General features: G+C 49.5%; 6 protein-coding genes across 6 annotated transcripts; 2 read left to right on the top strand and 4 right to left on the bottom strand.

The window, feature by feature from the left end:
- Positions 1-377: 377 nt before the first annotated feature.
- M438DRAFT_343253 (ribonuclease T2) lies at positions 378-1,790 on the bottom strand. Its single transcript, XM_029904941.1, has 4 exons — positions 1,568-1,790; positions 1,236-1,511; positions 707-1,173; positions 378-653 (listed from the first exon to the last, which is right to left on the bottom strand). Exons 1-4 carry the CDS (start codon positions 1,659-1,661, stop codon positions 531-533), a joined length of 960 nt encoding a protein of 319 aa, XP_029762992.1. The 5' UTR covers positions 1,662-1,790; the 3' UTR covers positions 378-530.
- A 900-nt stretch (positions 1,791-2,690) lies between these two features.
- Positions 2,691-3,882, top strand: M438DRAFT_313475 (uncharacterized protein; the record flags this gene model as incomplete). Its single annotated transcript, XM_029902558.1, has 2 exons — positions 2,691-3,637; positions 3,704-3,882. The coding sequence occupies exons 1-2, from the start codon at positions 2,911-2,913 to the stop codon at positions 3,880-3,882; spliced, it is 906 nt and encodes a 301-aa protein (XP_029762991.1). The 5' UTR covers positions 2,691-2,910.
- Positions 3,883-4,434: 552 nt separating this feature from the next.
- M438DRAFT_157542 (uncharacterized protein) lies at positions 4,435-4,971 on the bottom strand. Its single transcript, XM_029899019.1, has one exon. It carries the CDS (start codon positions 4,865-4,867, stop codon positions 4,553-4,555), a length of 315 nt encoding a protein of 104 aa, XP_029762990.1. The 5' UTR covers positions 4,868-4,971; the 3' UTR covers positions 4,435-4,552.
- Positions 4,847-6,791, bottom strand: M438DRAFT_343251 (uncharacterized protein). The gene has a single exon (XM_029904940.1). It carries the CDS (start codon positions 6,558-6,560, stop codon positions 5,076-5,078), a length of 1,485 nt encoding a protein of 494 aa, XP_029762989.1. The 5' UTR covers positions 6,561-6,791; the 3' UTR covers positions 4,847-5,075.
- Positions 6,792-7,742: 951 nt separating this feature from the next.
- Positions 7,743-8,249, top strand: M438DRAFT_352895 (uncharacterized protein; the record flags this gene model as incomplete). Its single annotated transcript, XM_029906823.1, has 1 exon — positions 7,743-8,249. One exon carries the CDS (start codon positions 7,743-7,745, stop codon positions 8,247-8,249), a length of 507 nt encoding a protein of 168 aa, XP_029762988.1.
- Positions 8,250-10,342: 2,093 nt separating this feature from the next.
- Positions 10,343-11,506, bottom strand: M438DRAFT_352894 (uncharacterized protein; the record flags this gene model as incomplete). The annotated part of the gene is made up of 1 exon (XM_029906822.1): positions 10,343-11,506. One exon carries the CDS (start codon positions 11,504-11,506, stop codon positions 10,343-10,345), a length of 1,164 nt encoding a protein of 387 aa, XP_029762987.1.
- Positions 11,507-11,707: the final 201 nt, after the last annotated feature.

Below are 11,707 nucleotides of genomic sequence, written 5' to 3'. Positions count from 1 at the left end.
ACTATCAAGTAACAGAAATACCTAGCTCGAGATCAAATCAGAATCGTTTCCAGACTCGTGGATGGATATGGGGGATTATCGCTTGGCAAATTCGGGGTATGAACCGAGCGGTTCGCGTCGCGTTGTGAGCTGCAAGCCGAAGTAGTTTCGGCTACCCTCGGTGTTGAACTTTTTTCAATGACTCAAAGGTCAATTGTGCAAAGATAGGCAGGGATATAGGTACTTGAAGAGGTCGCGAAGGATGGAGATAGGGTTGCGGGGTTGATAGGCAGAATCGGGAAATGCGGTGTCGCTGACAGGGCGCACAAGGAGAAAGGCGTGATGGGCGTGTACAAGGCGTGGTCGGAAGGCGCACGTGGGACGAATGAAGAAAGGAAAGACACGAGCGAAGTGGCTGATACAATTATGGCATGGGAGGAGATTGCTACCTTTCACGGTAATCCTTTCCGAGGATACTTTCCAACAATACGCTTTTTTTCTGTCAATGTTTCCTTTCCAGGCTCTTGTACTTATCCTCTGACTTGGTCGAATCACCAGGTGGAGCCGTTGGCACGGAGAGGGTAGCGGAGGGCGTTGGCAGTCTTTGCACAGCTGGTGACAGAGCCTGTTGCGTTTGTGGGAAGCCATTGACCGCGTTGAGGACGTCCAAATGCCTGTGTCGCGTTAGCCATCCGAGCATGATGACTTCGAGCAGCATCACACTTACATGGAAGTAGTACCAAACCTCGGAGATCTGAGTTCGGCCATTATCGGTCGAGTTGACGCCAGCAGCAGTCTCATTGAAGCGAGGGCCGCTGCAGCCGATGTAGGGCAAAGCACCGTACGAGCTGGTAAGAGCAGTCTGGAACTGACCAATCGAGTAGGTGGTCGTGTTGCTAGGCTTGATACCAGCTTGCGACAACCAGCCCCAGGTGGGAAGACGGCGATAGTATTGTATGGCAGTCTCGAAGAATTCGACCACCTCTTGATGCTCAACATATTCGGGACCGTAGCAAGGCACGTCGAATGTCGAGAAGCAAGTCGCATGCTTGCTGAATTCATGCCCCCAGAACGACGGGTTATCAGCTCCTTGGTTGATCCAATACTTGTTCATCCATGCGAGGAGGTCGTATTTCTTGAAGGGTTCGAGGAAGGTGCCAATGTTGGGACCCTTGTACGGCGGGACGACAGTACCTGCATCCAGCAGTCAGTATGCCGCAAGAGCAAGAGAATCATGGAGAAAGAGTAGGACATACCATTGGGCAAGCTGTTGGTGGTGTTAGGCGAAGGGGTGGGGTCGTACTGTCTGTTCAGGTCGCAGTATTGAGTGTACGAGCCATTGCAGAAGTCGGGCCACAGTCCATGGAGAGTCCAGTCGTTGGCAGGCAGCAATTGGCCTTCAGACTCGAGGCCGGTATATGTTGACCAGAATTGGGTCGAGAGGAAGAGCCCTCCGAATGTTTCGGCGCAACAGGAGTCGACGCTCAGGGGATTTGCGCGGCTGGAGCAAGACAACACCGAGTCGGCATCAGCTGGAGAGTCGTATCAGCAACACCGTTCCATCGTCGCATTGGCTCAAGCGACTGACTCAAAGCGCAAGTGTGGTTGGCGTTGCTCTCGTTATAGAGAGCAGCGAATGCCGCCGTTGAGAAGAGCGAAGCTGCAGCAATTGTGGAACGCATCACGAGAAATCGACCAACGCAAGCTGTGTGTTGAACAGAGCCATACGCTGCCACACCCTCCTCTTATATACCTCCATCATATTTTACTTTCCGCCAACTATGAAGCCATACTGCAGATGCAGATAGGCCATGACAAGAAAGCGTGCAGCGATTGATTGGTTGAAAGCTCGTCTCCACCAAATTTCTTGTCGGCGTCGACCGTGATCGACAGACGAAATCAGGAAGGTCCAAATGACATCGTGTGGGGTTTTCTCCGGACGCGAAAAACAGCCCTGTTTTTATCAAGAGCGACACCGTCTCTTTTATATCTCGGTCCTCGCCTCAAGAGATATGCAGGACTCTTGATAAACCTTCTGCCAGATAGGCGCGGTCGAGATTTGCGCCCGGTCGCGATAGGGACTGAAGCTGCTACCCCCGGCCGCCCGATTTCGACCTCTCCGGAAGGAACATCTCATTCTTGACATCGCGAAAATGTGGCGCAATCAGGATGCTTAGCAGGCCTCGTTCGACTTCTCTTCACCACATGTTTTACGATTGATTGTTCGTCAACATATCCGCCGAGAATAAGATCGCATCTTCCAAGCCCGCCATGCAGTACACACAAATTGAAAGTGGAAGAGTCAAAGGTGATGCCTATTTTGCTGACCCTTCAGTTGCTTACCGACAATCCCCAAACCTTGTATTCATGTCAATTGACTTCTGGTCTGGAATAGACGGTAGAAGCCTCAACTCGATATCTCCCGGATAAACCCCTGGATCAACCTCTGGATATACCTCGTGATATTCTCATGCAGAAATACGCGACAAACTCAACGCATTGTTAGTCTAGGCCGATGGACGAGTCTGTTCTGTCCAAAATGTCCTTTTAAATTGTTTCATGGGCTCTGTCCCCTCAGTTAGCCACATTGATCGATGGCCGCAGCTTTTAAAGAAAGTTAGCCATAAGAATGAGTACGTCTTAATCGAAAAGGACTGATGAGCTCTGTCGCATCATTGTGAGACCCTCCATTGACTTCGCAGGATATGAGGTTAGGGTCAAGTCTAACAACGTTTCCGGGGTTCGGAGAAGCCAGGTCCCTACCATGTACGATTTACGAGCACCACAGTTCTATACGAAGTACGGCAGCGCTCTTGGTATGTGTTGAGCATCTGGTCTTGTCCTCGCAATTTATTACAAAGGAACTTGCTCTTCCCGCCTGTGTTTGCTCATGGCCCACGACCATCTTTCGCCGTATTGTCACCAATCAACATGACATCTCAACTAGCAACATACCCAATAATTCCTCTCAATCTCAGAGAACACAAGAAGAGCATAGCTGTACACTTCTCGGTCCTCGTGTTCTTCACCAGCATTCTCCCAGTCGTGCTATATTTCATACTCAAGTACGGAGCTTCGTTATCACCACATACCACATTTATTATCATCCTTCCAGTCATCGGACTCCCAGCGCTTCTTGGCTTCGTTGTTCGTACATACAAACTCATCCGCTTCCAAGACTATCGTCCGCTGGGATGCGATACATGGTGGACCTTTGATTACTTCCACTTCAACTTTATACTCGGCATCATCTACGTCGTCATCCTTTTCACGTTTGGCAACACCGAAGATGAGACAAACATGCGTCTTCTATCGCTATATCTGCCTTTGGTGATGTTCCAACTCTCGGGACAATTCATTCTCGTAAGGCTCTTGGACTTCTGCGGTCTCCGCACACCTTTCCGAATTTCCTCTTCTCCAAAAGGCTCTTCGATACCGTCTGGTGCGGCTGTGGTGGCAGAGGATATCATCGCCGTAGACGGTAGCTGTAAAGCTGAGTTCCGAGCTGCCTGGCAAGCTCGTCTTGCCATCAGCTCAGCAGCAGCGCGTGCAGCCGTTCGCATGGACTGGCTTTGGGGTGTTTCTGGCCTGTCGTGTGGAGCTGTCCTCATGGTCATCGTTTTCACCGCGGACAACCCGGACGTCGGTTTCGCTTTGGGTAAGTTTTCTTCAGGATCTGGCACATAATGACCGAGTCTATGGAATGCTGACCAGAGATTTGCAGCTTGGACAATCCCTATCGTTTGGGGTGCCATCATGGCATACGTGACGACACAGATCATCAAGAAGACGACCGCACTCGAAAGACAACATTTCGAAAACGACGGTGTTGAAAGACAGAACGTCTCAAGTATCGCTCTCAAAGATCATGCTCCGTCGACCACTCTTGTGGAACGAGTGTAGATCTGACAGCGTACCGGACGCGGGCTGTCTCCATCTCGCCCTGACCGAGATGTCGCATATCCGCGCTCGTTGGTTTTGCGGATGTAGCTTCCACTCAAGCAGAGCTCTCCAGTAAATATCCTTGATCGCTTATATCACTTGACCATCTATTCGATATCCCCTCCCTCTCTAAGTTGCAACATTATATTGCGACCAATGCACTACAATCCCGTAGATGTGTTCGCTCAGGATGCCTCAAATCGATGTACATCCTAAAGCCCCGACGATCCAGTAATCTGAAACGCGTACCTGCATGACCCAACAAACTGGTCCCTCTTGCATAAACCTCGGTCCAGCGTACCTCGGTAATCTGAGACGTCTACAGTATCCACTGAGGAGACGTAAGTATCGTGGCTGAGAAGCAGTGGCAGTGCGCGCTCATCATCCCACATCATCGTGCATTTGATACGACATCACCTTTCCAAAATTCCAATCACATGATGTTGTGCTCCTTCCATCGAGCATGGCTTATCTTATCTCATCACGTCACATCAGACCTCGACTTTCGCAGACTTTCCCAGACTTTGTGAACCATCAATGGTGGGGGGGGAGGCAGGGTGGAATTTTGTCATCTTATTGATACCTCAAAACAGCAAGCTTAGGGCTGAAAAGACTCGTGGTTGTCATGTTTCTAGCACGCGGAGGTGCCGAAAGAGCACAAAGGAATGTGTGAGCCTTTATCAATGTCGACGACTCCATCGCTTAGGGGTATGCCGTTTAGGAAGTTGCAGGATCGATTCGCGATGAAGAGGTTGCAGGGCATGGCAAGGCATGGAGAAAGAGAAATTGTCGGGCATGACAAGACATGGAGAAAGAAGACTGACAAAGGCAAGCGAGACGTCTGCAGTCGAGATGACGATGGCCATGGAGTACAAGTTGGAGGTATGGCAGGCACACTTGGATAAGATACGAAGATGCGAAGACGCGAAGATTGAGATATTAACATTTTTGTTGTACAAGGATAGAAAATAGTATATACGAGATGTCCAGGTCAATAGATTCGGATCCAAACACCCCGCTGAGTGGAAAATCGCTATCAAAAAGCAGAAACGACAGAAGAGACGATCAGCGACTTGCGTCGAAAGGTGTATAGAAACATAGAAGAACAAGAGAAGAAGAAGAAAACGAAAAGAAAAAGGAAAACGAAAGAAGATCTAAGAATCAAAGATGGGACCATATGCAGGTACACCTCGACTTTCACACCCATAAACCAATTGCTTGGTCAATCTAGGGTTACTCACGACAAACACAGCTTCGGCATTCATTTCTTTGTACATCTTCAACGTCAACGCGACCATATCAGGACGTCCATCTTTCTTGGAATCCCAAACGATAGCATTGCCATTCAGAGTGTACACCCAATCAATCAAAGGCTGGCCGAAAGTTTTCTCGGGCGAGGAAGATACCCAAAGGACTTGACATTGACCTTTACGACTGGGTTCCGCGACGAACGAAAGAGCAGGACCAATACCAGTGCCCGTGGTGACGAGAAGGACGCGGTTAAAGATGGAAGCCATGCTCAAAACATTAGTCTTGAGAACACCCTTGACGTAGTAGTGAGATTTGGGGCTGTCGATTGTTCTGCGAGTCCAGTCACCAGCATGACTGATCATGATGCTGTTGTTGACACCATCACCGTCGGGGAAGCAAGCAAAGGGATGCCATTCACCAAGAGGAGACTCAGCAATGGCAATGCCGCGGTAAGGTCCCATGTGCTCCTTGTGATGCAGACGGATGGCATGCTCCGAAAGACGTTCAGCGGTGAATGCGACCTTGCGAAGACGAAGCCAAGGCAAGACAATATGCACACTCATGATTATGAGGAACCAGAAAGCAGGAAGCTTGACCAAAGCAATACCAAGAGGCTCAGGTGTGGTGGTGTTCTGGAGGCGAATTGTATCGGCGATGAGGACAAGGTCAACCCAGAAGACGACGATGGAACACCATCCAGCGAAGCGGTGAGTGAACTCAAACGAGTTGTGGAATCTGTGACGAATTGCCGGATGGGCAAAGACGCACATGACAAGGAAGATGATGAGCAAGAGGACGGTGAAGATCGGAACGATAGGGGTATGGATGATGGCGCCAGTCTCGAAGTTGACGACGATGAGGACAGTCAAGAGAATGAACCACATTGTTCCGGCAATCGCGCATCCAGTATGCATACCGCCATGTTCGTAAACTTTGGCTAATATTCTGCGAAGTCGCAATGGTGCGGATAGTGGCACTAATTGACAGACGCGAAAGATCATGTTGAAAATGTAGTCTTGGCGAATCAGAATCGCGACTAAAAAGTTCGCTGCTGCAGCGTTGGCCGCATACGGCATGTGGGTCAAGATGGAGGAATGACCTGACACCAAAAGACCCACCAGACCGGCAAGATTGGCGAGGAATACAATTGAGAAGATTCTTCGGTATACATTGAGGCCAGTGTGTCGTAGGTATCGGATGACTCTGGCTTGTCTTTTCGGAGGAACAGGTTCCTCGGCTTGTGTCAACTGTGGCTGAGAATGCTCTACAGCTGTGGATGATGTTGATGTGCTAGAGAACGACGAGAACGAATGCTTTTCTGTGATGGCGATGGTTTTGCAGTCGTTGCCCTTCTCTACATCCTTCTCGAACGAGTGTGTGGTGTCCATTGTAGTTGAGGCCATTAGGTAATACAACAGGTATAGTTCTTTTGCTGTCGCAGTGTAGAGCTGAGATGACTGAGGCTTGTTACAGTCGTATGAATGTCGAGAGAAAGATCCTTGCAATCAAATTTGCTTTTTCAGGTATCCTTGGCCTCTGAGATGTTTTGAGCAGATAAAAGAATGTGATGAGGAAAAAATGATACCTCCAAGAACCATGAGAGGATTCAAGCAGATACATATATCTCCTTGACACGGGAAGCAAGATATCGCTAGATTAGACTCAGGATAAACTTCCTTTGTTCCACCACCCTTGAGCCTCTTCATCGGTGGTGGCGTAACGGGATGCCTTGAAGTCGTTTCCAGGTGGAGAACCGAACAATGACAGACGGGCCACACCTGTGGATAAGGGATCCTTGCCCCGTTTGACAAATCCCAAATTGGTCTTTCCAACTTTGTCAACAAGCTACAGTGAGCCCTCTCGCATACTCGATCCGGAGTACACGATAAATTAATCCCATATTGAATCTGTGAGAGGCGTCATGGCGATCACTCAATCCTTGTCGCTGGGTCAGTCAGAACCAGGTTGTTGGGTCATGCCTCAATGGAGACAGATGTCGCAACGGCGATTTTCATGCCCATACCAAGACTGGACGTATAGGGCGAACCGTTGATGAACTAGTTCCGCTTTTGTATGAATTCATCTCTTTCCCATCATTCGTTGCCCGTATAGCTCTCCTATTCCCAAAGTCCGGATTGCCGACATCAAGAACGCAGAAGAAAAAAACGAGCCCAGCTTACCGGCTGCAATGGTACCAGTGCCTGAGTGAAAACGGCCAACGTGCATACAAGGATCCTTCGGTGTTGGCGATGTTCATTTACTTTCGGTTGTAATATAAAAGAGTTCATCCTCGAATCCCGAATTTGTGACCTTGCAGTTGTAGTGTGAAGATCGAGGCGCTGTCAATCTATTCAAGACCCAATCTGGCGGGCGCTTCCTCAGGGCTGGCTTGTTAGCTGCAGACTACTTGGGTCCGGGGATTGATCGGCCTGCTTCACACAACGCCATTGGGCTAATGCGAACAATTTGGAAATCATCAAGATGCGATGCCGGAAAAACATCTCAGATCCTTGGAACGCGACATGATTCGATGACAGTCCTCGACATTTCATCGACGGCGTACATGCAGCATGCCTGTTGCTATTCAAAGATCAGGAGACCCTTGCACCCCTGGACGTGCGTACACGCGCAAGCCCTCGACAGCTGAGAGTGCAGACAAAATGCCATCATCTGGAAAGAAATCATGGAAACTGGGCTGCATTAGCGACGGCAGTTTTCACTTCATTGCGCGTGTGCGAGGCTTGTCTCCCAACGCTGGCAGTGTTCTCGGCGTGGCTCGACCTGACCTCGGCATCTACGACAGTGCGCATGCCCTTTTTGCAACGATGCGTGCAGCGTCCTCGCTTGTCGAAATGTTGTCGCTGAGAAACGTGTTGGCCATGCGACTTGTTGCAAGAAGACGACGTCGAGTTTTCCAGGATGAAAAAAGGTTTGGTTGGTCTCTCCTTCCGACGGCCCGCGAAAAACGGATCGCCCCGCTCCGCAAACGTGACGGCTCTCTGGCGTTGTGTTTTCTTCCGAGTAATGACAAGATTCATCATCAGCCAACAGACATATTGCCCCTCGTGAATCTGTGAAGCATGCAAGATTACGAAGCGTACTAAAAGGGAGGTTGCACCTCGAAAATAAGCATTCCCAAAGCGAAAGCGATAGGAGCAGTCACCCGATTGACGTGTAGTGCGAGCTGATTTTCAGGATGACCGCTGCTCGTTCCATCTCAACATGACACTGCTTTGGGCTATTCAAGCGATTGTGGGCCAGAGGTGTTCAACCCGATATCTTCTACACGAAACAGTTGACCTATCGATAGGAAAAGATGCCGCCGCTTGTTGTTGTTGAAGCCTATGCTCAACGAAGGCAGAAGTCGCGAGGCTTGGCGGAATGTTGCGGATTGACAGTCCATCAGGCCATGTCGTTCTTTTTTGAAGCATGTCTCAGACTTCTCGAAAGTGTCTCATGTTCAGGTCAGATAGAACGATCTTACGAAAGACGATCAGACTTCACGATTCATTGGGCTTTGTTTTGTGAGATCTTGGGACGGAAGAAAGAAGGATTCTCAAACGTTCTTTCCCTCAATTCGGCCGAGTGGGTCGTGGCAGAATTTCTCCGCAACCAATAGACGCGTCTGTCAAGTCAACACTCCCTTTTTCCACAATATCCTCCCTCCCTCCTTCCCACCTCAACGCTGGTTTAGTGATCATCTGCTTCCAAGCGCATAGCTCCATTACCGTTGTGATCAACATGCCCGACTGAACACTCTGGGTTTACCAAGGCCTGGTTCCTGGTTAGAGGCTGCCGTCGCGTCAGCCCTGTGCGTGCGATGTGTCGTGAACATGCGGACCCGAGTGATGACTCTCAATCGTCGGATCAGGATGCCGTCCGCCATCTTGCATGTGTCGGCTATCAAGTATAGACACGCCACTTGGTCTCGTGGCGTTTTCCAGGACGTGGCCGCATTCCCCGACGGAGCGGTACGAACTTCTGCAGGGTGAACCGCATTGTTCATTTCGCAATCAACTGCATCACATCTCGCTTCTACCCACCATACTGCCATAACCCCTGCTACATACCGTCATTGGACATCGTACAACAACGCTCCAGAACACGGGAGGTCACAACTGGTTAGATGGCTGTTCATCAACGCTCAATACATCCCCATCTGGGCATTGAACAACTCCTATCTCAACTTCCATCCCTCAACATATGCTCCCCGGCCATGCTGTTCTTGTGCCGTCAGCCGTGTCCACGACTGCCACACTCTTGCAAGCTCATAGTCTACTCTGAGCTAGACAAGGCATGTCAACTGCCAACCACTTCGCGCCCATCGTTATTCCTCTACTCCGTGGACACGAATGACACGTTCCGCTTTCCAGCAAATATCGTAGGTAGTTTTCTGGACTGCAAGTGAAGCATTCTTCGCATATCCTCGGTTAGTCAGCATTGCAAATTAGGAACCTCGATCTTCCTCTCCCCTTCGATACAAACAAGGCTCGCATCGCGCTCACTTAACCGCATGTGTGCTGGTCGTCAGATAACGCAACACGTGCAAGCTTTTCCACAGGCTCTGCTTACACACAATTGCATGCCCGTTCGAACCACCCTCTCGCGCTCTCCTACCTGCATGCCGTGATAAGAACATACAGTCTATACTACCTCCGGTCGCAATGATTACAGCTTCTCCTTCAGATCTATCTGTATTTTCAAAATGTGCTCGTCGTTGTCACATTTTCCTCATACTTCGAGGTCAATGATCCCTGCCGCCTCTTTGGGGCAAGACAGTGTTTTTCCAATTTGATCTGATTTGATGAATTTCTCAAGCTATTTACCCCGCAAGGGGTATGAGCTGTTTGGTGTGGATGTCGTGAGAAGTCATTCATCAGAACTAATCTGGAATGAACAGGGTGATACATGCATCTGGGAGGGAGCGCATCCGAGACAGGGTGGCCTTTCTTGGCATCTTCGGAAGCTGTCGCCATTATGCAAATTATATGCACGAAAGCGTCTGCAACACTACAAATCACGTAAGATAGCCCGGAAGAAGAAGCAAAGCCAGTGAAAAAAGACGATTGCGAGTGTAAGCCAACGATGTACGGAAAAAAAGAGAAAATGGTCAAATCAAAAGATAGAGAATATATACATAAGAAAGAAAGTAGCGACTTTCACGTCCTGATCAAGGGCTTCCCGTATAAGCGACCAAATACAACGCCAAAAACGCATATCCACCTCCACACCTCACGTTAGAATTATTGGGTATCATATACAAACCTTGCGTTGAAGGACACCATCCAAATCCGTAAACGACAGGATTTCCATTCGGCGGTCCACTGCTCTGGCAATTGACAAAATAGCTTCCAGCTGTGCGACCTTTGGTACCGCAAGTCAATGGGTATGATGCCGAGGAAGGGGCTTCGATGTAAATTCTGTTGTCTGCTGTGCCCGAGTTGGGTTCGTAGCGGTCGACGAGTGTATAGCTAGGATCGTGCCATGAGTGGAGAGTTCTGCTATCGTCGACGTAGAAGGGAAGGGCGGCGTTGGAGTCGGAGGTGAACTTGACGGCGCCGGAGTCGTCGCGACTGATGAACAAGCCTCTGTTTCCAGAAGAAGCGAGGATGAAGAGGGATGGTAGTTTGGTCTCGGTCGCGTAGGCTGTGAGGGTCGTGGTGGTAGAGCTTGTTTCTGTCACTGTTGTGGATACCGCGGAGGCTTCTACACTGCATGCGTTGGTGACATCTTGGGGTGCAAAGGTGGCAAGGGCGCTCGGGGCTCCGTCGATCGTGCTCGATGTTGGCATTGTGGAGTTTGCTGGGACATCGAGTTGTCGAGGTCTCAGGATGTCGGGCACAGCTTTCGGTGCGGGAGTGATGATACTTCTCTTCCGTCTAGCCATGTTCACAGTCTGTGTCAAAGTCAAAGTGGTACTTATGACTTCAGTCAAGGTAGTTGTTGGCGTGCTGTAAGACAGGAGTGATGAACAATAAGGCTGGAGGGTAGCAGATTGAATCGTGTCTCTGGCTTGTTTGAAGCCACAAGTCAGAGCTGCTCCAACTTCGGTGGGGTCGTAAGCAGCTAGTAGTCTGACGTTGTTGAAGCCGAGATTTAGAGCTGGCCATGGACCACCTGGCTGTCCCTGGCAGAAAGCAGTGATCGAGAAGCTGCCTGTTCCGTTGTATGAAGCAGTAGTGGTTGTGTTGAATGACACGAACGCAGGGCTATTGCTATCGTAGCGCACATAACTGAGGGTATCATGCTCTGTACCCTTCACTTGTATATCACAGGTCAAGGACCCCACGGCTGATCTTAGCTTTATTGCTGATCCGGAGTTGAGATTCATCATGACTGGTGGTGTAGTCAGTCAGTGCAATCCTTTGGCATTGACTTCGAAGGATTTGAAGGCGCTTGCTTAGATGTGCTGTTTTGGTGGAGTTTCCTTTTCCTTTGTCATCTGAAACATCATCATCGTTATGGCGTAGATTAAACCAATCTCGTAATGTCTTTTCTTTTCTCATTCATGTCAAAACTTTTATCATATTACCTT

The sequence above is a fragment of the Aureobasidium pullulans genome, assembly GCF_000721785.1.
Source record: "Aureobasidium pullulans EXF-150 unplaced genomic scaffold scaffold_4, whole genome shotgun sequence".
Taxonomy (NCBI): domain Eukaryota; kingdom Fungi; phylum Ascomycota; class Dothideomycetes; order Dothideales; family Saccotheciaceae; genus Aureobasidium; species Aureobasidium pullulans.
This window is presented reverse-complemented; position numbering and strand designations above follow the sequence as displayed.

Excerpts from the sequence above, each read along its gene's own strand:
- M438DRAFT_157542 (XM_029899019.1), bottom strand. The coding sequence starts at position 4,867 with ATGTTAATATCTCAATCTTCGCGTCTTCGCATCTTCGTATCTTATCCA.
- M438DRAFT_343251 (XM_029904940.1), bottom strand. The coding sequence starts at position 6,560 with ATGGACACCACACACTCGTTCGAGAAGGATGTAGAGAAGGGCAACGAC.
- M438DRAFT_343253 (XM_029904941.1), bottom strand. The coding sequence starts at position 1,661 with ATGCGTTCCACAATTGCTGCAGCTTCGCTCTTCTCAACGGCGGCATTC. Across the intron at positions 1,512-1,567 it reads CAACCACACTTGCGCTTTGA|CTGATGCCGACTCGGTGTTG; the intron begins GTCAGTCGCTTG and ends ACGACTCTCCAG. Across the intron at positions 1,174-1,235 it reads CACCAACAGCTTGCCCAATG|GTACTGTCGTCCCGCCGTAC; the intron begins GTATGTCCTACT and ends TGCTGGATGCAG.